This window comes from Microcebus murinus, chromosome 2 (assembly GCF_040939455.1).
Source record: "Microcebus murinus isolate Inina chromosome 2, M.murinus_Inina_mat1.0, whole genome shotgun sequence".
Taxonomy (NCBI): domain Eukaryota; kingdom Metazoa; phylum Chordata; class Mammalia; order Primates; family Cheirogaleidae; genus Microcebus; species Microcebus murinus.
In genome coordinates, this window is record NC_134105.1 from 102974005 (window position 1) to 103000691 (window position 26687).

The 26687-nt window shown below is 49.5% G+C and overlaps 1 protein-coding gene across 1 annotated transcript in view; it reads left to right on the forward strand.

Annotated features, from left to right (window-relative positions):
• Positions 1-26687, forward strand: part of IL6R (interleukin 6 receptor) — a 49226-nt gene that overhangs the window by 17166 nt on the left and 5373 nt on the right. The window contains exons 2-9 of the mRNA XM_020284964.2: positions 2526-2783; positions 3936-4062; positions 7243-7424; positions 7690-7856; positions 8284-8425; positions 17301-17344; positions 18745-18817; positions 21124-21217. Of these exons, the coding sequence (XP_020140553.2) occupies positions 2526-2783; positions 3936-4062; positions 7243-7424; positions 7690-7856; positions 8284-8425; positions 17301-17344; positions 18745-18817; positions 21124-21217 (1087 nt within the window). The remainder of the gene's footprint in view (positions 1-2525; positions 2784-3935; positions 4063-7242; positions 7425-7689; positions 7857-8283; positions 8426-17300; positions 17345-18744; positions 18818-21123; positions 21218-26687) is intronic.

A 26687-nucleotide genomic window follows, 5' to 3' on the forward strand; every position in this document is an offset into this window, starting at 1 on the left:
CAGTGCATCTTCTAAACAACCTCATTCAGGCACAGGTGGAAATCAATACGCGGACTGGATGTGGCAAGCTGCTGGCTCCAGCGGGTGCTCATTGGACTGTGTGTCCAGTTATGAAGAAAAGGGACACATGTCACATATACTCTAAGACCGGCAGTTTCATTCTTAGGGAATTCTTGGCAAGTGCACCAAGAGTCACGTACAGGAAAGTTGAAGCTGGGCGTGTGTAATCTCAGCTATTCAGGAGCTGAGGCGGGAGGATCCCTTGAGCCCAGGAGTTTGAGACCAGCCAGGGCAAGAGGGCAAGACCCTGTCTCCAAAAAAATAAAACAAAAAACAAAAACAGTTGATAGCCACACTCTTTGATATGGCAAAGCACTGAAAATGACCCCCAAACCTCCTTCAAAAGGAGAATGAGAGAGCTGAACAATAAAATATTACGTAGTAGTGAAAATGAATGAACTGTATCTACATGTAAATAAATCATAGAGACATATGAATGAAAAAAAGCACATCATAGAAGACTATATACAAACCATATATATAAAGGTCAAAAATCAAGAAAAGTTAAGAAAAACTTAGGGATCCATGAGTAGTGGACCTATTTTCTAAAAGTAAGGGAGTGATAAACCCAAAATGTAACACTATATATAGGTGGGGAAGTTGGAAGTTGGGGAAGCCCAGAATGAGCTGCAGAGACAATGATTGTGCTATTTTTTTCGGTTGGTTGGGGCCCCTGGGTATTTTATGCTTCATAGCTTTTATGTGCATCACATATATTAATTTGCATGTGTTCAGTATTATGTAATACATTGAAAAACAATGTTTAAATTTTAGAAATACATTGTCAAAAGTCATTTGTGGGAGCTGTGCTGTACTTAGGGCTTTCTATAAGGCTTTTAAGCCCTCTGGGCACAGAAGCCCTCCCCTTATTGCCCCCATTAGACTTCAACTTCTAGGGACTCAGATTTCGCTGATGTTCAGGGGAGACCTGTGTGCTGTATCCCAGCCCTGCAGCAGCGAATGCAACTTCCATCCTCAAGGGCAGGGTCTTTCTCATGCCTGACTGTGGCTTCTTCACTGGTGCCTGGCAGCTGAGGCCTCTTCCAGTGTTTGTGGAACACAGGGCAGAGGGAGGGCCTTCCTTGCCCACCATGGGGGAAGTGAGGTCACGGGGGGGGGGGGGAGGGGTAGGGGAGGGGAGGGGAGAGGGTGATCTAAGGAACCTGCCCAAACTCGCCTGGCTGCACGGTGACACTTCAACCAGCTTTCTCACCTAACGTCCAGGGCTGGTGAAGACAGAAAGCCTTAGATGACTGACTGCACCCTGGCCTTGCATCTGTCCCTTTTCTGCCAGCCTCGAGGTAGAGACTCCCAGAGTGGGGAGAACTCTGGCTCCAAGTGGTAGAGTTAGAAGGAAGAATGAAGGGCGTCTGTATAGCCAGGCAGGGCCCAGTGACAGGCAGAAGCTGTTTCTGCCCCTTTGATACCTATGCCCCTGGTCTCTGGACTGTGGCCAGTAGCCAGTGCGGACTGCCAGCCTCCCCTGGCTTTGGGAGTGTTATTTGCCTCAGAGTCACTGATCCTTACTTCCTCCTCTCTGACAGCCACCTTGGATGGGGTGGGAAGAAGGACAGTCCACCAAGCATGAGATAAAAACGCCTCCTCCCAAGCAAGAAGACTTTGCAGGCCATGGAGTGCTGCATGTGCTTGTCCTTGTGCTAGTCCTCAGTCCCAGGAGCATGGGCGGGGAGGTGAGGTCAGGCACTCAGGAAGCTGCTGGGCCTTTCCAACATCTTTGGCCAGATTGATCACTGCTGCTTGCTAATTAATAGAGGGTTATGCATTTGGTTTGAAGGCTCAAGTGTGCTAAACATGAAAACTGGTTGTGTTCCCTGGCCTCTGTTCCCTCAGCTGGTTGGGCTAATTTACTAGATTGGTTAATAAATGAGTTCAAGGTGGTTGGGCTAATTTTTATCTTACATTTTATCAATCTGTAACCTGTACCTCCCCCAAAATGTTTTTACTTGTTTCTTTGGTCCCTAGAGGACCCCTGTGGTCCCTAGAGCAGGCATCCTTCCCTGAAGACCCTGTGAGTCTGAGCCTCCCTGAGTACTTGTGTACCGTGGGAGTCCCACTTGGGTGCCTGGCATTCATTCCCATGTGCATTCATTCATTCATTCATTCATACAACCATGGAGTGCTCTGTGGGCCCCTGCCACGTGCCAGGCAACGTTCTGCGCACTGGACTGTAGCAGACAACAGGACAGGGGGTCTGTGCTTGTGGTGCTTGGAGTCTTAAGGGGAAGAGAGACACGGAATTGGTGAGCACACTTCACGCAGGCAGCTGGGTGGAGGCGGCCAGGCTGCTGAGAGCACTGGGAAGTTGCTTCCTGAGTCCAGGCAGCAGGGATGGTGGCCCGAGCCAGTTCCTGCCTAGTAGTGAAGATTCTTGTGGCTTCCCCAGCTCAGAATGAAGCCCCTTTTGGGATTGCTGTGGGTTTCCTGAGTGTCTTCCTCCTCTCCAGAGGTGGCAAGTGATGTGCTGACCAGCCTGCCTGGGAACAACGTTACCTTGACCTGCCCAGGAGACAATGCCACTGAACCAGAAGACAATGCCACTGTTCACTGGGTGCTCAGGAATCCCGGCGTGGGCTCACACCACAGCAGATGGGCTGGCGTGGGAAGGAGGCTACTTCTGAGGTCGGTGCAGCTCAATGATTCTGGAAACTACACGTGCTACCGGGCCGGCCACCCCGAGGGATCTGTGCACTTGCTGGTGGATGGTGAGTTGTGCTCGGAGCTCTGGGACACGCTCCCCGGGCAGCTCCAGTGCGAGGCTGTGCGCATTCCAGAGAGAGTCCCTGCCTGACCCTTTAAAGGCCTGGTATTTCCTTGGCCCAAGAATTTCGGGAAAAGGCCGGCAGATGTCTGCCGGCGGGGAGCTGGCGGAGATTCCTGCTGGGTGGGGCATCTGGCTGAGGCAGAGTGCTGTCTGGCTGGCCTTGTGAGTGACGCTCATGGTGGACTGGTTAACAGCCTGGGGCCTGGGGCCAGGCAGCCCAGGCTGGAATCCCGCTCCTTCACATACAGCTTAGCCTCTCTGCTCCTGTGTTTCTTCTTTGGCAAAGTACGGTTGATTTTATTACCTTATCTTAGAGTTGTTGCAAAGAATAAATATGTATGACTGTGTATGTGTGTATCACACACACACACACACACACACGGCTAAAAACTCTGCATAGCACATACTGAGCTCTCCAATTAGCTCTTCTTATTTTTATTTTTTATTTATTATTTTTCCTAGACAAAATTTTTATTTTATTTTTATTATTTATTTATTTATTTTTTATTCTAGCGTATTATGGGGGTACAAGTGTTAAGGTTACTTATATTGCCCATGCCCCCCTCCCCCCTCTTCTTATTTTGAGCATTAGCAGGTTCTTGGCTCCCTCACATCTAGATAAAAAATGTCATAGAGCCGAGGCCCTGTGTGCCAAGCCTGTGCTAAGGTACTTCCTTGTGTCTCCTGGAGTCAATCCCCCCATCCCTTTGGGGGAGGGGGAATCAGTATTATTATTATCACTGTCAATATCATCTGTAGATGTTACAGATAAGGAAACTGAGGAGCATCTAGGACTTGCCCAAGGCCACACAGCCCTCTTTTTTTTTTTTTTTATCCTCCTCCCTCCTCTTTAGATATGTGGCCTGGGGTGCTTCCCTTCCCTTATCTAGAAGCTGCTTCTCAGCGAACACAGGGCCTTTGGTGACCTTTAACTTCCCAGCTACAACTCGTGTGGCTGAGTTTGGCCACAGCATCCTGGGCCAGGACTGGCTCTAGGGCTGGGCTGTGGGGCCCAGCCCGTGCTCCCCTCAGAAGGGGGCTGTGCTCCAGGCTCCCTGCCCGCCTCCTCACGCCTGCTGTGCTCTCCTTCCAGTTCCTCCCGAGGAGCCCCAGCTCCTCTCCTGCTTGCGGAGGAACCCCATCAACAAAGTTGTTTGTGAGTGGGATCCTGGGAGCCCCCCCTCGCCGACGACCAAGGCCGTGCTGCTGGTGAAGAAGTTGTAAGTGTCTTGGGCTGGACTGTGCATTCACATCAGCTACCCCCCTTGCGGCCCCAGAGGAACCAAGCGGCCAATCGCTGGCCAGCCAGTGATTCCAGAATGTCATCATTAGAAAGTTATTCCTTTGGGAGAAGGAGGAGGGAATGAGGTAGGGAACTGAGACTGTTTTGACTGCCGACATCCCCCACCCCCAACCCGAGCTAGGACACTGTGTCGTGTTGACTTAGCTGTCACGGCAGCTGCAGGAAGTGGGCGTTATTTTCCTCACTTAACAGATGGAGAAACTGAGGTTTAGGGAGATTGATTTACTTGGTTTAGGTCATCTAGCCAGTAAGTGGCTCTGCTGGGAATCCAATCCCAGCCTGTCTGATTTCATTCAAAGTCCAAAGGGTTTGGGCATTGCTCTGAAAAGGATGCAAATGTCCCTGGGAGTGGGAAGCACAGATAGCCCATTATCAGTGTCTGGAGCCTGTGTGCTTATCAGCCTATCTCCATTACAAAGGGAACAGTCGTGGGAGTCACCACGCCTGCCTGGGGGCCCCTGTGAGGCCCCTGCACACCACCAGAAGCCCGCATAAAGTGTGTGTGTGGGGGGCTGGGATGGATTGAGGCATGGATGTAGAAGAGGTGGAAGATTCTGAAAACAAATGCACCTCTGCAGTTTTGCCTGTCTCCACCCCTGAGCCGAGGTCTCCTTAGTCTAGATGTCTATAATTGAGTTCAAGCTGTCAGTCATCAGAGTACAGCAGTACCCCCTTATCCAAGGGGGATACGTTCTAAGACCCCCAGTGGATGCTTGGAGCCTCGAATAGTACTGAACCCTATATATATACCCTATATATATACATGCATGTCCATGATAAAGTTTAATTTATAAATTAGGCAGAGTAAGAGATTAACAGCAATAACCAATACTAAAATAGATTAGGCCAGGCGTGGTGGCTCACGCCTGTAATCCTAGCACTCTGGGAGGCAGAGGTGGGAGGATGGCTCAAGGTCAGGAGTTCGAAACCAGCCTGAGCAAGAGTGAGGCCCTGTCTCTACTAAAAATAGAAAGAAATTAATTGGCCAACTAAAAATATATAGAAAAATTAGCCGGGCATGGTGGCACATGCCTGTAGTCCCAGCTACTTGGGAGGCTGAGGCAGGAGGATCGCTGGAGCCCAGGAGTTTGAGGTTGCTGTGAGCTAGGCCGACACCATGGCACTCTAGCCCTGGCAACAGAGTGAGACTCTGTCTCAAAAAAAAAAAAAAAGAGCAATTGTAACAATGAATTGTAATGAAAGCTATATGAATGTGGTCTCTCACCCTCTTTCAAAATATCTTATTGAACTGTACTCACCCCTCTTGTGATGATGTGAGATGATAAAATGCCTAGGTGGTGAGATGAAGTGATCTGGGCATTGTGGAGTAGCACTAGGCTACTATTGACCTTCTGACCATACATCAGAAGGAGGAGCACCTATTTTGGGTGACCCTGGATCACGGAGCCACGGTGACATTGATGTTGATGATGGGTGGGCAGGTGGCGCATGCAGCATGGGTATGCTGGACAAAGGGCGGATTCATGTCTTAGGCAGAACAGAGCAGGATGCTGTGACATTTCATCATCCTATTCAGAATGGTGTGCAGTTTAAAACTTATGAATTAATTAGTTTGGGAATTTTCCATTTAATATTTTCTTTTTTTTTTTTATTTGTTCCAATTTATTAGAGAACCATTTAATATTTTCAGACCATGGTTGACCATAGGTAACCTCAGAAAGTGAAACTAAGGATAAGGCAGGAAAAAAATCCCTCTCTTCAGAGTGGCTAGGTGGCCTGGCAGTAATTCATTCTGTCCCCTGCGCTGAAGCGTGTGGGTTATCCGCCTGTGAATGACGCCGCTGCCTTTCAGACTGCTGTCTCACACTCCAAGTAGGGAAGACCAGGAAAGCCTCACAACCCAACACTGGATATACCTCGTTTGGGACCTAGAAGACCTTTATCCACAGACAGGATTAGACAGGACAGGCACAGTGGTCCGCAGTGTCCCAGCCCAGCCCGTGGAGAGGCTGTTCATTTCTGACACTTCACCCAGAATACTTTCATTTGTTGACATTGGGAGTGGGCGGGAACAGGTGTTCTGTGCTGCCAGAGCAACCTCAGCGCTTCCCTCTGCTTTGAAGTCAGCAGGGCGCTGGGAACCTTTGAAATGAGGACAGTAGGGGCAGCCTCAGGGACCCCAGCACATACGGAGGCCCGAGCCTTGCTCACTCATCCGTTCACAGGCCTGTGGTGAGCTCGGAGCCCGCCTTGGGCTGGGCGCTGCGCTGCCATCCAACACCATGGCCGGGGTACCCCGCTTCTCAGTGTTGGGTGCACGGAGGGCTGGGTGCTGTTGGGGCAGGCTTCCCCACAGCAAAGGGTTTGTCCCACGTGCTGGCCTCAGCTTGGGTCCAGGATTCAAACCCGAGTCAGAGGTGTGTGACTTGTCGCCCCCTCGGCAGGGCAGGTGCTGACGTGGTCTCGCATGGTCTCACGTGCCTGCTTGCTCATAAAAGGGTGAAGGCTCTGGGTTCCTGGGCAGGTGGCATGGTGCCTGACTCACCTCGAGTGTCCTGTCATCCAGAAGTCTTTTGTGGACTTGCCTGCCCAGAACCCCGCTAGCACTTTGTGTTTCTGGAATGGCATTTCTACTGGGTCTCCAGTCATCTGAGGGCAGATCTTTATTGTTAGTGCCTTGAGGCTGGAGTGGGGCCTCTCTTGATCTATTTCTGCATCACAGCACATGGCACAGGCCCTGGCAGGACGCCAGAGCTTGCCCCTAGCTGATGCCTCCGGGACCCGCTGAGCCCTCTCGGCCAGCACCTCTCACCCCTCTGTGCCAGGCGCTAGGCCAGATGTTTTACATATATCTGTAAATCCAGCTGGTTTCCTTGTCTCTAAATTTTACATATATTTTTCAATTAATATTAACAGAACCCCTGTGAGGTAGGCACTGTTAACATTCCCGTTTTCAAATGAGAAAGCAGACTCAGAGGGTGAATAACTTACTCAAAATCAGAAAAGCTAATACGAGCTAGTAAGTCTGGACCTGGGATTCAAGCCCGGGGTGAGGCATGAGCACCTGACCTTCTTATTCTCTCGAATAAGTGCAGAGACCGATAGGCGAGCCCTGCCCTTGTTTTGTGTCCAACAGTTACTACAGTCCGGTGAAAGAATTCCGGGTACCGTGCCAGTATTCTCAAGAGTCCCAGAAGTTCTCCTGCCAGTTGGTGGTCCCGGAGGGAGACAACTCTTTCCACATAGTGTCCCTGTGCGTCGCCAGCAGTGTTGGGAGCAAGTCCAGCAGCATCCACTCGTTTGAGGGTTATGGCTTCCGTACGTAAGCTTTTCCCCACCCGCCAGCTGTTTCCTTCTCTTTTAATTTGACACTCCTTATCGACTTCTTGGAGGGGCAGGGGAGGGGTGGTTGAGGGGTTTGGGTGTCTGACAGGGATGGACGCCGGCCCCGGCAAGATGTGCATGGGAGCGTCCGGGGCTGGGGCGGGGTCCTGCCTGGATCTCTGGGGTCTGCAGGCCTTCCGGGGCCTGTCCCCTGCACGGTGCTTGCCGCTGCATAGGGGCCGTGCTCGCTTCCCCACAGTGCAGCCCGACCCGCCTGCCAACATCACAGTTCACGCCGTGGCCGGGCGCCCCCGCTGGCTCAAGGTCGCCTGGCGAGACCCCTACTCCTGGAACACAACTTACTACAGGCTACAGTTTGAGCTCCGATACCGGGCGGAACGGTCGAAGACATTCACAACACGCATGGTAAATTCTTCTTTTACTTCTGGACAGAGAAGTGTCCCTAGATACTTGGGGGTGGTAGAAGGGTACTAGAAAGAAAAAAATGGGCTCTAGGTCCTGTAGGGTCTTGGATACGTCTTTCAACCTTTCTGAGCCTTGGTTGTGTCATTTATAAAATGAGAATAACTATGCCAGGCCAGGCTCCTCGTCACAGGCCCATCTGTGAGAAGGAGCGTCCGCCCTGGGCAGACAACTGGGCTTGCGCGAGCCTACGGTGCGTTTGCTGGGTCTGCAGCCCCATCTTGCTCTGCACCTCCAGGGTGGGGCGAGCCTTTGGAGTTCTCTGCCAGCTGAAGGACGGGGGTGGCAAAGGCGCCATCTCCCTGGGGAGCTGCCTAAGCAGTGCCACCCCAGGGCCCCTGCCCAGAGCCACTGTTCCTCTCGCCCTCAGATGAAGGATCTCCAGTATGACTGTGTCATCCATGACGCCTGGGCCGGCATGAGTCACGTGGTGCAGCTTCGGGCCCAGGAGGAGTTTCAGCAAGGATCGTGGAGCCAGTGGAGCCCCGAGGTCAAAGGCATCCCTTGGATAGGTACTGCGGTGGGTGCGGAGGGAGGGAGGGAGGGAGGTTTCAGCTTTGTTACTCTATCTATTGTCTATTGTGATGTGACAAGTCATCTCAAAACTAGTGGCTTAAAACGGCAGCCATGTATCTGCTCGAGATTCTGAAAATAAGTCAGCCAAGCAGCCCTTCTGCGGGGCTTGGATCTCTAACACAGCTGCCATCGGGTCTGGCTGGTCCTGATGGTGGTGCTGGCTGGTGGCCGGAAGCCTCGGTTCCCCCCGTGGCTTCTCGCCTTCTGGGGGGCCAGCCCAAGCTCAGGGCAGGCGATGTGGGGAATCGCTCCTCAATTGAATGGAGGAACTGTAAAGAATTGTTGGTATATTTAATCTATGACTCTTTCTAATATTTTTGGTTTTAAAAAAGATGATAAAGGTAATAACAATTACCTTTTGAGGATGATGATGATTATTATTAAGAGACAGGGTCTCACTCTGTCACCCAGGCTGGAGTGCCATGATGTCATCATAGCTCACAGCAACCTCAAATTCCTGGGCTTAATCGATCCTCCTGCCTCAGCCTCCTGAGTAGCTGGGACTATAGGCATGCGCCACCATGCCCGGTTGTTCCTTGTGTTCCTATTGTAGAATGGCTTCCAGGCTCACATCAGGGTCAAATCTCTCTAGCCCTGTGTATGGCATAGTTGAACCAAATTAATCATTATTAAATACTTGGCAATTAAAAAAGAGAGTAAGATACCTATTTATTGAGTATGGCTAAAAAATGAAAAGGTGGAAGTGACATCAGTCTCATCCTTTTCTCTGCCACTTTCTCCCAGCCCGGGCCCCAGTCAGGGAGAAGACTTATTTAGAGGCTGCACATTCTTCCCCCAGATTGGATGGTGTGGTATGATGGCCCTTCCCCCTCCCTGGCTTTGTACTGTGGGGTCCTTGTCCCTTGTGTTTCCTGTCCTGGCGGGAGCCAGAGGAGTGGGCTTGGGCTTAGGGCATCATCCTAGTTGGCTGCATGTGCTATCAAGTGCAGGCTCAGATCTTTGTTGGTATTTTCCCTGTTCATCAACAGCAGGAGACAGCTTTCTATTGGACCCTCTTCTCTAAAGCTTATTTTCTGCTAAGACTTGGACAAGAAGGTGGGGGCCAAACTACTATATCTTACTTGGGGAGACCATTTAAATAAATCAGTATATCCTTCAGGGTACAGTGTGGTGACCTCTCCACGGTTTTCTTTTATTTGTATATACTTTGAGCCCAAACATACTCATTATGTGAATGCTGAACATCAGTATCATCTTGGGTGCCTTTGTAAGGGGCAAAAAAAATCAGCTTTACCATTGTGTGGAGGATGTGTTCCAGATACGTGCTAACACTAGTTTTACCTTTTATCCCCAGCCGCTTAGTTTTAGATAGCCATAAGCAACTTTTTTTTTTTTTATTTAATCTTTTTCTTACTGGCTCAGAGACTAAACAGGGCATGTCAGCCATAAGCAACTTTAAGAACTCCCATTATGGTCGGGCGCGGTGGCCCACGCCTGTAATCCTAGCGCTCTGGAAGGCCAAGGCGGGAGGATCACTCAAGGTCAGGAGTTCGAAATCGGCCTGAGCAAGAGTGAGACCCTGTCTCTACTAAAAATAGAAAGAAACTAATTGGCCAATTAAAAATATCTAGAAAAAAGCCAGGCATGGTGGCTCATGCCTGTAGTCCCAGCTACCTGGGAGGCTGAGGCAGCAGGATTGCTTGAGCCCAGGAGTTTGAGGTTGCTGTGAGCTAGGCTGACGCCACTGCACTCTAGCCTAGGCGACAGAGTGAGACTCTATAAAACCAAACCAAACCAAAAAAACTTCCCATTTTGTTAGAAGTTTCTTCTTTTAAAAATTTTAATTGTTGTAAAATATACATAACATTTACCATTTACACTATTTTTAAGTATAAATTTATGGGGCATTAAGCACATTCATATTGCTGTGCAACCATCACCACTTTCCTTCTTCAGAATTTTTTCATCTTGCAAAACTGAAACTCTGAATCTGTTAAACAATAACTCCCCATTCGCTCACCCCTTCCCCCGGCCCCTGGCAACTGCCATTCTATTCTTCGTGTCTGTAAGTTTGACTACTCTGGGTTCTTCAAATATGAGGAATCAGACAGTATTTGTCTTTTGGAGACTGGCTTGTTTCACTTAGCATAGTGTCTTCGTCAAGGTCCATTCATGTTTTAACACGTCAGAATTTCCTCCCTTTTGTTTTTTTGGGTTTTTTTGGAGACCAAGTCTCACTCTGTCACTCGGGCTAAAGTGCAGTGGTGTCATCATAGCTCATTGCAACCTCAAATTCCTGGGCTTAAGTAAACCTCCTGCCTTAGTCTCCTGAGTAGCTGGGACTATAGACATGAACCACCATGCCTGGCTAATTTTTCTATTTTTTGTAGAGACAGCGTCTTGCTTCTTGCTCAAGCTGGTCTTGAACTCTTGGCCTGAAGCAGTCCTACTGCCTTGGCCTCCCAAAGTGCTAGGATTACAGGCATCAGCCACTGCATCTGGCCAGAATTTTCTCCCTTTTTAAGGCTGAGTAATATTCCATTGCACAGAGATATATCCATCAACGGACACTAGGGCTGCTTCTACCTTTTGGTTATTGTGAGTAATGCTGCTATGAGCATGGCTGTGCAAATATCTGTTCAAGTTCCTGTTTTCCGTTCTTTTGTGTATATACCAGAAGTGTAATTCTATTTTTAATGTTTTGAGGAATTGCCATACTGTTTTCCACAGTGGCTGCACTATTTTACATTCATACCAGAATGTACAAGGGTTCCAATGTCTCCATATCCTTGCCAACACTTATTATTTTCTGTTTTTGTTTCTTTTATATATATATATATATATATATATATATATATATTTTTTTTTTTTTTTTTTCCTTTTTGAGACAGAGTCTTACTCTGTTGCCCAGGCTAGAATGCCATGGCATCAGCCTAGCACCATGCCCGGCTTATTTTTTCTATATATATTTTTAGTTGGTCAATTAATTTCTTTTGATTTTTGTACAGACGGGGTCTTGCTCTTGCTCAGGCTGGTTTCAAACTCCTGACCTTGAGCAATCCTCCTGCCTTGGCCTCCCAGAGTGTTGTTTCTTGATAATAGTCATCCATATGGATGTGAAGTGTTATCTCATTGTGGTTTTGATTTGCATTTCCCTCATGATCGATGATGTTGAGCATCTTTTCATGTGCTTATTGGCCATTTGCATATCTTCTTTGAAGAAATATCGATTCATGTAGAAAGTTCTTTCTTGTGTGAACCCAACTCTGGCCTCCTGGACCTTTGCTCTGTCTGCTGGGGTAACCCACGACACGTCTCCTGGTTTGTTCTCTGAATTCTTGTGGAGTTCCCGGAGGACCTGCATCTGCTTGGGCCCCTCGTCCCAGGCTGTTGTTTGGATGGTTTGTGGGTTTCTCACCTGTCTGGTCACCTTCCCCTGAATCTGGTCTCAACTGTGGATGTCCCTCTTTAAATTGCTGACGTCTTCCCTCTAGTGGAAGACGGCATAGTGGGGGCTCTCTGGCCAGCATGGGGTGCAGTCTTCCCTTTTCAGCCTTGGTTCACGGTGTTTCTGTGACCTGCTGGAGTGGCCACGTGAGCTCAGACAGAGCATTTGGCTTCTCTTCTCACAGAAGCAGCTAGAGAGTGAGCTCTCCATCCTATACGTGTGGTTCGGGGCAAGTCTTCAAAACCCCAGTGGTCAATATGACCAAGAAGGAAACCTGCTGCTCCCCTCTCTGCTGAGGGCAGAGCAAGGGGAACTGGGGAGGATTCTGATGCAAGAGGGATTTAGGTTGGAAATTGGGAAGCAGTTCTGGAAAATACGAGGGAGGTTAGAACACTAGGTGAGCTGTGTTTTACTGACAGTGGAGTTATCTGGCTGGTTGGGACATGCCAGTGCACTAGATACTGTACCAGTGGGCTTCCCGACCCCAAGGACCTTCAGTTTTCAAAGCCCAGAAAGAGTAGATGCCCCTGCTTCCCAGCATAGGTGTGGGGGTGGTGACCTCTGGGAGACAGAGGTCACGGGAAGCACATTGGACCTAGGAATCCGGTTGTGTGACATTGGTGAAGTTCCTTCACCTCCCAGAGCCTTAGTCTTGTCTTCTGTAAAGTAGGGATGATATGACCTGTCTTGTTGCCTTCGGCGAGTTTTTGTGGGTCTGATGACATGACAAAGCACACTGCGAATGTAAGGGGATTAGCAGTTACAGGGCAGTGTTGGTGTGGGGGATGAGGGGAGTGGGGCCATGGGAATCCCCGAATCGCTAGCCTGGATGCGGTCCTGGGCCCCCTGAGTTGGAATGTGGAGGGGGAAGTGGCGTGGGTAGTTTGAGAAAGCTTTCCCGTGATTTCAGTCGTGCTGCGGGGCCAGGGAGAGGAGCGCCCCATTGTAAGGTAGCAGGTAAGGCTGGAACAGACACTTCTGTCGGGCCGGTTTAGAGACCGCAGGAAAAGCTTCACGGAGGAGGTGACAACCGAGTTGTGTCTTGAAGGATGTGTAGGAGTGTCCCAGAGAGAAAATGGGGATCGTGGGCGGAGGGAACAGCAGGTGCAGAGGCATGGCGCTGTGTGAGGCGGGGTGATGCGGGCTGTGCAGTGAGGCTGGGGCACAGGTGTGTGCATGGGAGGTCCGAGTGGGGCAGGTGGAGGCCAGCCTCGGTGGGCCCCTGTAGGAGTGGGGTGGAGGCCATGGAGAGGGTCTCTGGAGCCTGGACTTCTGCAGGTGCTGCCCCCTTGAGGCTGGGGCCTGGCCCGCACCGATACAGTGGCCCCAGCACAGCCTTCTGTTTTAAGGTGGGAGCCCAGAGTCACACCCTCCTGGGGCCCCTGCTTTGGCCAGCAAGGCCAGGTCGCTGCTGTTGGCAACTGCGGCAGTGGTTCATTTAAATTGACAGGGCAGGAAAGACAGGCTGGTGCCCTTAAGAAGCAGAGGTTCCCTGTGCACAGGGCAGCTTTCTCCCTAGTGCAAGTTCCCTGAGCTTATCCTCTCCTGGTGGGAGTTCTCCCTGATTGTGCTGCCATTGAGTCTGGGGGCCCCTAAGAACCCCTTTACAAAGACAGCAAGGGACAAAGTGCCTGGGAATAGACCGTTAGGCATAGGGCGTTATTCTTTTACTCCTTATAAATAATCCCTTTAACTCCCTCTGGTATTCCCCAAGAATGGAATTATACCGGTTGGAGGAGGTACTAGAGGTTTGCATTTGCACCTGAGGGGGGGCCCTGAAGCCAGCTGGGGACCTTCCAGGTGGTAGGTCCCTGCCCCTCCGTATTATCTTCTCAAACCCTTCAGCCGTCCATTCTGGGGGAGTTCGTTTTGTTCCTCTCCTCAGCACCCCCAAGTGGGACCAAAGAGCCTTGGTCACACATTTCTGGAGCGGTCTTGCCGTGTTCACCCCTCCATGTGACATCCACTGTTTTCTGCAGCTTTCTTGAACTTCCCATTCCACTGGGGGCCCCACCTGCCTCTACCATGTCACCGCCTACTTTGTACCACTTTGTGTGGGGCACTAGCTCCGGAGTCAGACAGCTTTGGAGCTAGTCACTGGCCTGCCCCTTACTAGCATGACCTTGAGGAAGTACCTATCTGAGCCCCAGTTTGCTTATTTGTCTCCCATCCAAGTACTAACCAGGTCCGACCCTGCTTAGCTTCCGAAATCAGACGAGATTGGGTGCGTTTAGGGTGGTATGGCCATAGACTGTTTACTTGTCAAGTGGGAATAATAATGCCTGCTTCAAACCCTCCCCCCCCAAACCAAAATGCCTGCCCCCTAGGGTGATGAGGTTTCAACAAGATGGGGAAGGGTTAGCACAGAGCCTGGCATGTGGTGTGTAGTAAATGCCAGCGTGACTGTTTTCCACCCATGTCTCCTGCTGAGCCTGACTCTTTTTTTTTTTTTTGAGACAGAGTCTCTCTCTGTTGCCCAGGCTAGAGTGCCGTGGTGTCAGCCTAGCTCACAGCAACCTCAAACTTCTGGGGGCTTAAGCAATCCTTCTGCTGCAGCCTCCCCAGTAGCTGGGACTACAGGCATGCGCCACCATGCCCAGCTAATTTTTTTTCTATGTATATTTAGTTGGCCAATTAATTTCTTTCTATTTTTAGTAGAGATGGGGGTCTCACTCTTGCTCAGGCTGGTTTCGAACTCCTGACCTTGAACGATCTGCCCGCCTCGGCCTCCCAGAGTGCTACGATTACAGGCATGAGCCACCACGCCCGGCCTGAGCCTGACTCTTAAGCTCTGGATTCATATCTTTCCTTGGCCCAGACTTCTGCCCAGGTCCTCCCTCCTATGCCACATACTTGGTCGGCACGACCCAAACCCAACATATTACCACTCCTCCCAAACCACCCTGCTGCCTGAGCCAGGAGCCTGGGCATCACGACAGACATCTCCCCCTCTTAGTTCAGGTTTTTGTCACATCTCAACGGACTCTTATAGTCAGCACGCCTAACTGATCTCCTGTCCTTGCTGTGCGCACACCCTGCTTCCTCCACGCCACTGCTACGGGCATCTTTCTAAGTCACAAGCCTGCCTCTGTTGTTCCCACCGACAGCTGTGCCCCCTGTGGTTTTCCAGGTGAAGCCTGAGCTCCTGAGCCGGGTGCAGAAGGCCTTCTGCACCCTGCCACCCCTCCCTCGTGCCTGGCCTCCCGCACTCGCCTCTTTCCCTCTACTGCACTCCTTCCCAGCACCTTGGAGGATGTGGCCCTCCGTCCTGTGCCATCCATCTGGGGCACTGCTCTTCCTTCCCTGCTCATCCCGGCATCCCCTCCTCCCACATCCTCCCCTCTGCCTGCCTGACCGCCCTGTGCGTAGCTCAGAGGTTCCTAGACATTGGGATTTCACAGGCCTGTAAAATTTTAGAGAGAATTCCAGGGACCAATTAAGGTTGCCAACTTTTTTTTTTTTGAGACAGAGTCTCAAAAGTGGTTGGGCTCAAGCAATCCTACTGCCTCAGCCTTCTGAGGAGCTGGGGCTACAAGCATGCACCGCCATGCCCGGCTAATTTTTCTATTTTTAGTAGAGATGGGGTCTCACTCTCATTCAGATCAGTTAGGAGCTGGGTGGAAGGAGCCACCTGGCGCTGCTCCTGCGGGTCCCGCTGCCTGTCCTCCCCTCTGCCCGTGAGTGTCTGGCTTTGTGGTTTGCTCTCACTTTAACCCTGGATGAGCCACCAGCGGTTACACATCATTCTCTGGACCACATGCGTGTGGGTGGTCAGGACTGAGGGTAGAAACGTTTCTTCCTGAAGCACCTCTCTGGGTTTCAGAGCCTTTTAAAAATCCAGGTGACTGGGTCCCTTCCCCAGGATTCTGAGGCCACAGGTCTGGGGTGAAAGGCTCAAGGTGGTGCCCAATGTGGCTGGATTTGGGGAACCCTGGGCTAAATGACCGTCCATGGTCACCCATATTTTTATTTAGTGCTGTTCCCATCTCCTGGTTTTAGCTGTCTTACTAGTGCCCCCACACCTTCTGGTCACCTCTCAGTCACCTCCTGCTGTAAGTCTAACTGTTCTCTGCTAGGCCGGGCTGGGAGGAGCACACGGGAATGAGAAACTGGGTTCCTCCCATGAATTCTTGGTTCAATTCTGGTCACACTTGCTGTGTGACCTTGGACAGTTTGCTTTCCCTCTCTGGGCCTCTGCTTCCTCTCTGTACAATGAGGAGGGAAGACGGTGTTCTTACACCCCCTTTAGTGCTGTGGTGTGTGTACTTCCTTCCTGAGGATGGTGTACTGCTGCTGGAAATTCTCTCCCAAGCAGAAAAAACAAGACCACCTTATCTTCCATCCCCTTGCTAGTCCTTCCTGCTCCTGGCTTAGTGAGGCTCGTCATTTTTGTGTAAACCATTTCTGTGGTATTTAAAACTTCTTAATGGAAAAATGATGAACTGACAAGAAAATATTTTGAAATCCACAGCGTTCCACCCATTGCCTGTCACGGTCCAGCTTCCAGCCCCTCGGGGCCAGGCTCTCACTTGGGTACTTGGCCTCTTCTGGCCAGAAACCCTCCTCGGGGGTTTCTGCAGAAACGCTGTTCCCATGGAGGGGAGGAACACATCCCTTCTCCTGCAACGTGTACTAAGGAGATGCATAGAAGGAGATCAAAAAAATTTGTTTTTTGAGACAGAGTCTCATTCTGTTGCCTGGGCTTCAGTGCCATGATGTCAGCCTAGCTCACAGCAACCTCAAACTCCTGGGCTCAAGCAATCCTCCTGCCTCAGCCTCCCGAGTAGCTGGGACTACAGGCATGTGCCACCATGCCCGGCTAATTTTTTCTATATATTTTTGTTGGTCAATTAATTTCTTTCTATTTTTTTAGTAGAGATGGGGTCTCACTCTTGCTCAGGCTGGTCCTGAACTCCTGACCTTGAGCGATCCTCCCGCCTCGGCTTCCCAGAGTGCTAGGATTACAGGCATGAGCCACCGCACCTGGCCGGAAATCAAAATGTTAATAGTGCTTATATCTGATGATATTTACCCTTCCATTTATTTCTTCCTGTGTGTGAATGTATAGTATTATGACACATAATGTATTATCCAATAAATAATTATATAAATATGTTTCTTTGGAAACCAGATCAAACTACATGGACGTTTTCTTATTTTGTATTTTTCATTCAACATTATATCTTATCTTTAATATTTCTCTACACTATTTTTAAAGGGTTTTGTATTATATGGCTGTGTCATAATTTATATAGCTAGTCCCTTATGGTTGGCTATTTGGTAATTCCAGGGTTATGCTCTTTTAAATAACATCGGGGTGAATTTTTTCTGCTTCTGAAGCCCATTAGACAGGCCTTCAGGGTCCATGAATCACTATTAACGACCCTTCCTTCTCTCCACAGAATCTAGAAGTCCTCCAGCGCAGCCCAAGGTGTCCACCACACAGGTGAGCTCATGTTCTTAGAAAAGGGTCAGGGAAGCAGCACCTAGCGGTTACAAGCCTGTGGGTTGGTGCCAGACAGAATTTGGTTTAAATGCCAGCTCTGCCACTTACTAGGAGTGTGGCCATGAGTGAATTGCTTGTCCTTTTCAAACTTTAGTGAAAGGGGACGATAGCAGTTCTGTCCCAGTACTATCAAGTGCGGAGCAGCGCTGGCCTGGTGCACGGCACTGCCCTGCGTCCAGAGGCTGCTGTTTCATCTCGGAGCTTTCTGGACACCACTAACGGCTTAGCTTGAGACCCGGATTCAGTCCATCCTAATCCCTCCCCTGTGGACTCCTGGGTGTCATAATTTATTGGAAAGAGGATTACCTCTGAAGCTGCTTAACAAATTATTTGAGTAATCCAATTTCTCATCCAACTATATCTTCTCCTGTTGTCCTTAATTCCCTAAATGCTAAGCTGGGAGGCACAGCCACTTCTGAACCTAAGCAGCACAGGGAAGGAGCCCGGGGCTCCTGAGCCTTATCCATGTTTGATGTAGGACTGTCCGGGCACCTGCAGGAACAGCTGCAGGGAAAGCCCATGCCTGTGGGGCTAGAGAGCTCCCAACACAGCTTCTAGGGGAAATGACACTGATGGAGGATTAGCCATGCCCAGATACACTATAAGCATTACATTTGCTATTTCTTTTTCTTTTTTTTTTGAGACAGGGTCTTGCTCTGTCTCCAAGGCTAAAGTGCAGTGGTATCATCGCAGCTCACTGCAACCTCTAACTCCTGGGCTTGAGCAATCCTCTTGTCTCAGCCTCCTAAGTAGCTGGGACTACAGATGTCCACCACCATGCCTGGCTAATTTTTCTAGTTTTTGTAGAGACAGGGTCTTGCTCAGGCTGGTCTTGAACTCATGGCCTTAAGTGATCCTCCCGCCTCGGCCTCCCAAAGTGCTAGGATTACAGGTGTGAATCACTGCGCCCGGCCTCATTTGCTATTTAATTTGATCTTCATGTTAACCTTACAAGGGAACAGGACTGAAGCCCAGGAGGGTTCAGAAATCTGGCCGAGGCCACACAGCTGGTAAGCGGTGGAGCCAGGATTGCAGGCGGTGCTTTCCCTGGAAGCACCAGATGCACAAGGACAGCCCCTGCTTCTGCGTGTGCGTTGAGCATTTCCTCCATGCAGGGTGCTGTGCCCACTTTGAGCAGGCAAGCTGTGCGCACAAATAATGCAAATATTAGTGAAAAGTTGAGGGAGACCAAGGTCAGATACTGAGAGGTTCAGGAGCTAGAGAAAGGAATGCCTCGGGAGGAGTGGGGGTTGCTCTGAGGAGGATGTGACTCCTGAACTGGGCCTGAGTGGTGGTGGCGCCTGCAGAAATCAGCTTATGGTGAGGAATGTCTCTTTTAGGCACCTACTACTACCACTAACGAGGATGATAATATTCTCCCCGGAGACTCTGCAAACGCGACAAGCCTCCCAGGTAAGGACTGGATATTTTTGTATCCCTATGGTCTGAGGGGCTCAAGACTTGTGTCTGCAGAAAGTCTCTTCTTATTTGGACAGGTTGGCAGAGGATCAATGGCAAAAATGCTCTTTTATTCCTTTATATGTTGAAGTTGGAGGAAGTTTGTTGAAGTTAGCTAAGGTACAGTGAAGGGACCATAAGAAGAGCGAGACAAATCCGTGAAATATTTCAGAACTGGCCCACAGTGCAAATGAACGAGCTACGAACAAAATTAATGGAGTCTGAAATGGGATACCCATTGAGGGAAGTCTTTGTTTTGGGAGCCTTTGATTTCAATACTTCTGATTCCCCTTACCTGCAAGACCGGGAAAACGAACCAACATTTGAATCCAGAACAATCTCAGGGCCTGTGTTTGTTTTGCTGGATATAGGGGACTCGTGGCGTCCAGACTCCAGAGGTTCAGCTCTTGAGCAGCTCCATCTGCTAGTTCTTGGGCTTTGTGAGGAAGTGCTTGGCCTCATTCCCCTTCTGGGCAGATTCCTGCCTGCACCCGATGCTGGTGCCGTGCTGCACCTTCCCAGGTGCGGAGTGCTACCGGGTGCAGCGCACCTATGGAGCACCTGCTGAATACCCGGAGCTGAGCTCTGCACAGCTGGGGGCTCAGACAGAATGAAAGCCACGCCTCAAGGAGGCCCCAGGCCATTGGGCAGCTCTGACCAAGAGCAGACCAGTAACTGTAACTAGGAGCAGGGGTGAGATGGGCCAAAAGGGAGGAGGCGTAGATACAGCCAGTGGAGTTTAGAGACTTGGGAGAACATGTCCAGCGGGGCAATCACGGGAAGCTCCTGGAGGAGGTGCCATTTGAAATGGGCCTTGAATGGTACAGGCAGGACGGCAGGAGGTGGGGAGTTCAGAGGCTGCCACGGAGGAGAGGGATCCTCGTGTCTTCTCCACCCAGCCTCACTGATGACCTCATCCAGCTCTGTATCTTCAAAGACCATCTATGGGCTGATGACTCCTGAATTTCTATCTCCATCCTTTTTTTTTTTTTTTTTTGAGACAGAGTCTCACTCTGTTGCCTGGGCTAGAGTGCCGTGGCGTCAGCCTTGCTCACAGCAACCTCAAACTCTTGGGCTCAAGGCGATCCTCCTGCCTCAGCCTCCCAAGTAGCTGGGACTACAGGCATGCGCCACCATGCCCGGCTAATTTTTTCTATTTTTCGTAGAGATGGGGTCCCGCTCTTGCTCAGGCTGGTCTCAAACTCCTAAGCTCGAACAATCTGCCCACCTCTGCCTCCCAGAGTGCTAAGATTACAGGTGTGAGCCACCGCGCCCGGCCTAGATGGTTCTGCTTAGACTTACCCTCTGTCCAGTCCAGGGTCTCTGGCAGTTGTAGGAAGGGCCTTTCTGTGGGAAGACATGGCTGCTTTGGAGCTAGTTTGTTCTTTCCTTCATTCAGTGAAATGTTTTGGAGAGCCCGCCGTGCGTTAGGCACTGTGTGAGCACTGGGAGTATGACAGTGAAAAGATACATGTGGTCCCACTTTCAGGGAGCTCAGTTTAGCGGTGGAACTGGAGAATTAGCCAGGAGCAGCACTTACCCAGCTTGGAGCGCAGTCACTTCTCAAAGGAAGTGACATTACCTCATCTGACACCCAAAGGCCATGTAGGGACTGGACAGCATAGGGGTGCAGCAAAGGTGGGAAGAGCATTCCGGAGAGAAGAGGGAACGTGTGTGGAAAGCCCTGGAGGAAAGAGAACATAGCATGTTGGAGAACCCAGTGAAGTTCATATGGCTGGGACTTGAGTGCCAAGTGGGGACACAGGAAAGAGATGACACCCCAATGAGGAAAACTGCTTCCAAGTATTGGATTTAAAGCATCTGAGCCTCTCTGGCATCGTCCTCAATGGAGCTGCCATCAAGGAGGTCCCCAAAGCCTTCAATTTCTTGTACCCACTCTGTGTCTTGCAGGGGTAGGTGGAATGCCACCAGAGAAACCACTCTGAAAGTGAGTGGGAGTCCGTGGCTGGCCGCAGCAGCTCAGAAACTCTGAGCTTGGGTGTATCTCTTGCCAAGTGGTGGGGTCTGTCAGATTGTGCTGGGGGTAGGTGGCTCTTCTCGAGTTGGCTTCAGCCAGAAAACTGTTAAGCACGTCAGGTGGCCGGTTGGTTGGCACAGCTGTGTCACCTTCCAGGGGTGAGGCTCCTCTGACGCTGTTGACAGCACCAGCTAAGTGTCATTCTCCTCCTCCTCCTTTTTCTGATCATTTTACTCCTATTCATTCTTTCTCCACTATCTTTTTTTTTTTTTTTTTAACCTAGTGCAAGATTCTTCTTCGGCACCACTGCCCACGTTCCTGGTGGCTGGAGGAATCCTGGTCTTCGGTTCGCTCCTCTGCGTTGGCATCGTCCTGAGGTGAGACGGGTCCCAGGGACGGCCCTGTGGTGTTCCCATCTTTCCTCTGCCCATCCGTCATCAGAAATTTACAGAGCATTCATTCATTCAACAGAATGAGTGCACACACCACGACACACACAGCACCTACTGTGAGGCCAAGCCCTGTTAGGTGCGGTCAGAGACAGGGGTGGACAGGATAGATACAGTCTCAGGAGGAAGCCAGACACGAAGAGGTAATTACTGGTGTGATGAGAGCTACAGAAAGAGCATCCCATGGGAAGGCAAACTGACGTAGCACTAAGGAGGAGGAGAAAGAAGAGGGTTATAGTAGAGGAGTCTAGTATGTAACATGGATGAAGGTGTGTGTGTGCGCATGTGCGTGTGTGCACGTGTAGCAGTGTGTGTGCACGTGTAGCAATGTGTGTGCATGTGCGTGTGTGCACGTGTAGCAGTGCGTGTGTCTCAGCGGGGGAGGCCTGGGGCAGGAAATAGTGGAGGGGTAGGTTGGAGCCAGGTCATGGGAGGTTTTGAAAGAGACTGGAAGGGTTTTAGGCCTTCTCTTGAGTGTTATGAGTGCCCGTTGCAGGGCACTCATAACACTCATAACACTAGGAAGAACCTGGTCAGGCGTGCAGTTTTGAAAGATCCCTCTCCATGCAGTTTGGAGATCAGATGGGAGAGGTAAAATGGATGCGGCAGCCCAGCATCTGGGCAAGGGACCACAGGAGCCTGTTCCAGAGTGGTGGCGATGGGTGGGAGAGCCATGAAGGATTGAAGATGTATTTTAGAAGTAGAACTGACAGCATTTGATGATGGATGATAGATCAGATGAGGAGGATGGAGAGGGAGGAGTCAGGGTGATCCTCGAGTTTCTGGCTTCAGCATCCGGGCAATGGTGGTGTCATTCACTGAGAGTGGAAACGTCAGAGACAATACAAGTCTGAGTGAAAAAGGACCATTGCACTTTGGGACCCCCCGAGTTTGAGGTGCCTGTGAGAATGTCAAGTGGACATGTTCGCTAGACAATTCAGGTTGTCACCAGCATGTAGATAGTAATTAGAGCCATGGGAGAGGATGGGGATAGGGTGGATGACAGGGCCCTGCAGAAACCCGACATTGGAGAGTTGTGTGGAGGAGGAGTGGCCTGTGGGGCTGGAGAAGGACCAGGGGACCCTGGTGTTGTGACAACCAGAGGGAAGAGTATGCACGAGACACTGAAGAAACACCGTAGGCTCTGGGATTGCAAAATGAGCATGACCTTTCCTCCCTTCCAAGAGCCACATACTAGAATGATTTCAGTACCACGCGAGAAGTCCCACAACAGAGGTATGCATGTACCTAGTTAAATCCAAAGTGGCTGGCAAGACCTCCTTGGGAATATTCATGTTTCAATCCATGTAGAATTAAAAGGGTGACCTTTGAATGTTCTGTCCTAGTGCTCCCTTGCAGCCATGGTTAGGAAATACTCTTTCAGGCTGGGTTGGCGCCCTGGCCACTGTCGCACTGTGCCCATTTCATCCTCGTCTCCGGCTCTCCATTTGGTCATTGGTTTTGTCTCTCATTCCCAAGCTTGCAGAAGAGTCAGTCAGTGGTGTCCCCAAAGAACAGGCAATAATGAAGCTTTTAAGTGTTTGTGATTTTAATGCAGGAACTTGCATTTCTGTATAAGCTGAAGCCCTAAAAGAAGTCAGCCTGGGCCCTTTGGGCAGCGGTCAATGCTGGTGATAATATGAGTGGATGAGAAACTGCACTATGCCCTTCCTTTCTTTTTCCCTCGTGTGTTACTTTCAAGGGACTCCATCTGGTGATTGTGGTAGTTGGTCTTTGAGGACGTTTGGGAAGGAGAAGTAAGGCCTTGACCCCTTGGGCAACCTGACTGCATGTTAGCTCATTGGATCCCTCCAGTGGCCCTCGTTGGCTTGGCTACCACTGGTGGTTGGGCTTGGAAGATTAGCAAGATGGCAATTCAAATTGGGTTCAGGGTTGTTCTCACTTTGGTTTTTCAATAAAGCAGTGAACAAGCAGTCCAAAAGGTTTGCAGAAAATAAGATTCCTAATGAGTGAAGGTAGCTTCTTAGAGGAAGCAAAACCTTTTGGCCAGAGAGGGGCCGTGTCCGCATTCAGGGGTCTACCTCCTGCTTGCTAACCCTGTTTCTACAGTCTTAGGGCTTCAACATGCCTTTCTCATAATCCACCACGGACCCTGTAGAGTAGATATGATTTCTGTTTGACAGTTGAGGAAACTGAAGCTGAAAGAGGTTGAGTGATTACAGCTAGGAAGGGTAAGGCCAAGATTCAAGCCTAAAGCTCACGCTCTTTGGATAGGGCTTTAAGGCACATCTAGTCAAATCCTTCACTTTTATAAATGAGAAAACAGCCCCAAGAGGTAAAATGACTTGCTTGCTCAAGGACAAGTGAGAGCCAGGACTGGAACCCATGCTCTGAGAGTCCTTGCTCATGGTCCTATCCTGCTGTTGGCTAGAGGTGGGCCCAGCTGGTCCTATCAGTCCACCACTGGCCTTGAACAAACAGTGCCATCTTGGTGTGCTATTAACCGCTAATTGAGAAGCATTAGGTTGCAAACAGCCCTAGTTGCTAATCTGCTGATGATGCTCGGACACTGGCTGGTTGCTAAACAACCAGAGTCCCTGCAGGCACAGACAGGGCGAGTGCCCTGCACTGAGGACATGTTAGTAATTTATTTCCTAGCTGGGTGAGTTTCCATTTTCTTCTGTGTAAGGCAAATTTATTTGGAAAGAGGTTGGTTATTTCAAGTGATGAACTCCTCTACTCCCCAAATCTCTCCTGTCAAGAAAAGAGTATAGGCCGGGCGCAGTGGCTCACGCCTGTAATCCTAGCACTCTGGGAGGCTGAGGCAGGCGGATCACTCAAGGTCAGGAGTTCGAAACCAGCCTGAGCAAGAGCGAGACCCCATCTCTACTATAAATAGAAAGAAATTAATTAGCCGGGCATGGTGGCGCATGCCTGTAGTCCCAGCTATTTGGGAGGCTGAGGCAGCAGGATTGCTTGAGTCCAGGAGTCTGAGGTTGCTGTGAGCTAGGCTGACGCCACGGCACTCACTCTAGCCTGGGCAACAAAGCAAGATACTTGGGGGTCTGGGAGTACTAAAGTGGCTGAACCACGGTGACCGCTGGGATGGTCACATTTACAGTAGGTAGATTGTGAGAGGCAGGTGGACATTCAACCTGCCAGTTGATGATACCATATTTTTACTTTGAGTACATTTATTTGGTGTCCCAAACATAGTATTTTCCTAAATATTTTTCCAGCAACATCAGTGATAACCTTTAAAAATTTAAATGTACTGTTAAAAAAACATCTTGTTAAGTGGATTTGTTTTTGTTTTTGTTTTTTTTTTGAGACAGAGTCTCGCTTTGTTGCCCAGGCTAGAGTGAGTGCCGTGGCATCAGCCTAGCTCATAGCAACCTCAAACTCCTGGACTCAAGCAATCCTGCTGCCTCAGCCTCCCGAGTAGCTGGGACTACAGCATGCGCCACCATGCCCAGCTAATTTTTTCTCTATATCTTAGTTGGCCAATTAATTTCTTTCTATTTATAGTAGAGACGGGGGTCTCGCTCTTGCTCAGGCTGGTTTCGAACTCCTGACCTTGAGCTATCCGCCCGCCTCAGCCTCTTAAGTGGATGTTATAACTTACAGGGGCCAATTCTTTCCACTCTATTCCTGCCCTCCACCAATTCTCTCTATTTTATGCTATCGGGCACTGGGAAAATAGGATTCTCCTAGCAGAGAATTATTTTTCTAATATTTATCTAGAATATGCACATTTATCATTAAGTGAGGACTTCCTTCGTATATGCTTATGATTTAGAAATCATCTTGTGTTGAATGTAGTGTCTCATTCCAATATTTTGAAATCAGAGATTCTTCCACCTCCACAGTGGGGGCAGACGGGCTTTTATGGTGTCCTGGGCCATGGAAGTGGCTGGGTGCAGGGGGTACTCCCTGTGGCCTTGGGGGAGGACACTCATATTTTTTTAAAAAGAGTGAATTGTTATGAGTATTCAAAAAAACTTCTTTTAGCTACGGAAACTTTTCTTTAAACAAAAGTGTTTGAAGCCCAAATATGTAAAACAGATAAAAGGTGGAGGTCAAGGTGCAAATGAAGTCCATAGCTCAGCTGTTTCTTCTTTCTACCTGCCTCATGTCCTCTCCTGCCCCCAGGCCTGCTCAAGTTCACCCACGCCGGGTGTGGCCACCCCTAGGCTGGCTGGTTTTTCAAAGGCCCTTTGAGCTTCGTGACTTTCAGAACAGATTTCATTTTCTCTTCAAAATATTTCAAAAGGAAAGCTCTGGTTCCCATCTAGTTGCTCTGACAAAACTGAGGACAGAGATTGCTTTCATTTTGGTTAAGTAAGGTCAATAGGGCCTTAAAAAAAAAAAAATATATATATATATATATATATAGTGTGTGTATATATATATGACATATGATTATTACAGGTGATTTGCTAAATGCTGACAAATAGAAGAAGAAAAAACCATATGCTATTCAAAGTTATCTACTGTTAATTTTAAAAATGCAAATGTGGTCGAAGTCTAACACATAGGAGAGTGCACATGCCATGCGTATGAATTTCCACAAAGTGAACCACCCATGCAGATCAAGGACACTTACTGTTTTGAGTTTCCTCTGAGTCTTTTTACTCTGCCTAGTTTCTTGTTTGTACATAACCACAATTATTTTGTGTCTACAACTCTGAATTCTACCTTTTAAATTTAGCACTATAGGCCAGGCGCAGTGGATCATGCCTGTAATCCTAGCACTCTGGGAGGCCGAGGCGGGTGGATCGATCGAGGTCAGAAGTTGGAGACCAGCCTGAGCAAGACCGAGACCCCATCTCTACTAAAAATAGAAAACAATTAATTGGCCAACTAAAAATATATAGACAAAATTAGCCAGGCATGGTGGCACATGCCTGTAATCTCAGCTACTCGGGAGGCTGAGGCAGTAGGCTCGCTTGAGCCCAGGAGTTTGAGGTTGCTGTGAGCTAGGCTGATGCCATGGCACTCTAGCCTGGGCAACAGAGTGAGACTCTATCTCAAAATAAATAAATAAATAAAAATAAAAAAAATAGCACTATAACATAAGCATTTCCCACTTTATTATAAATTCTTTGTAAATCTCACTTTCATTCACTTCAGACTCCTCTATTAGGTAAATATACCAAGCCAACGTTGGGTATTCAGGTGTTTTGCTTTTATAAACAACACTGTGTTGAACATCTTTGTGCATAAAGCTTTTCCCATAACTATGTTATTTCTTTAGGGCATACTCCCCAAAGTGGAATTCCTAGGTCTGAGGGTCTGAATACTTTGGAATCCAGGGTGCAATGACTCTCTCCCAGCCCTCTCACAAGGGAGGAGAATTCCACTCAAGGACTCCACATAGCTCCAGTAAGCACCCCTGCTGGGCTCTCTTCCTACCAGTGTCCAAATGGTGCAGCTC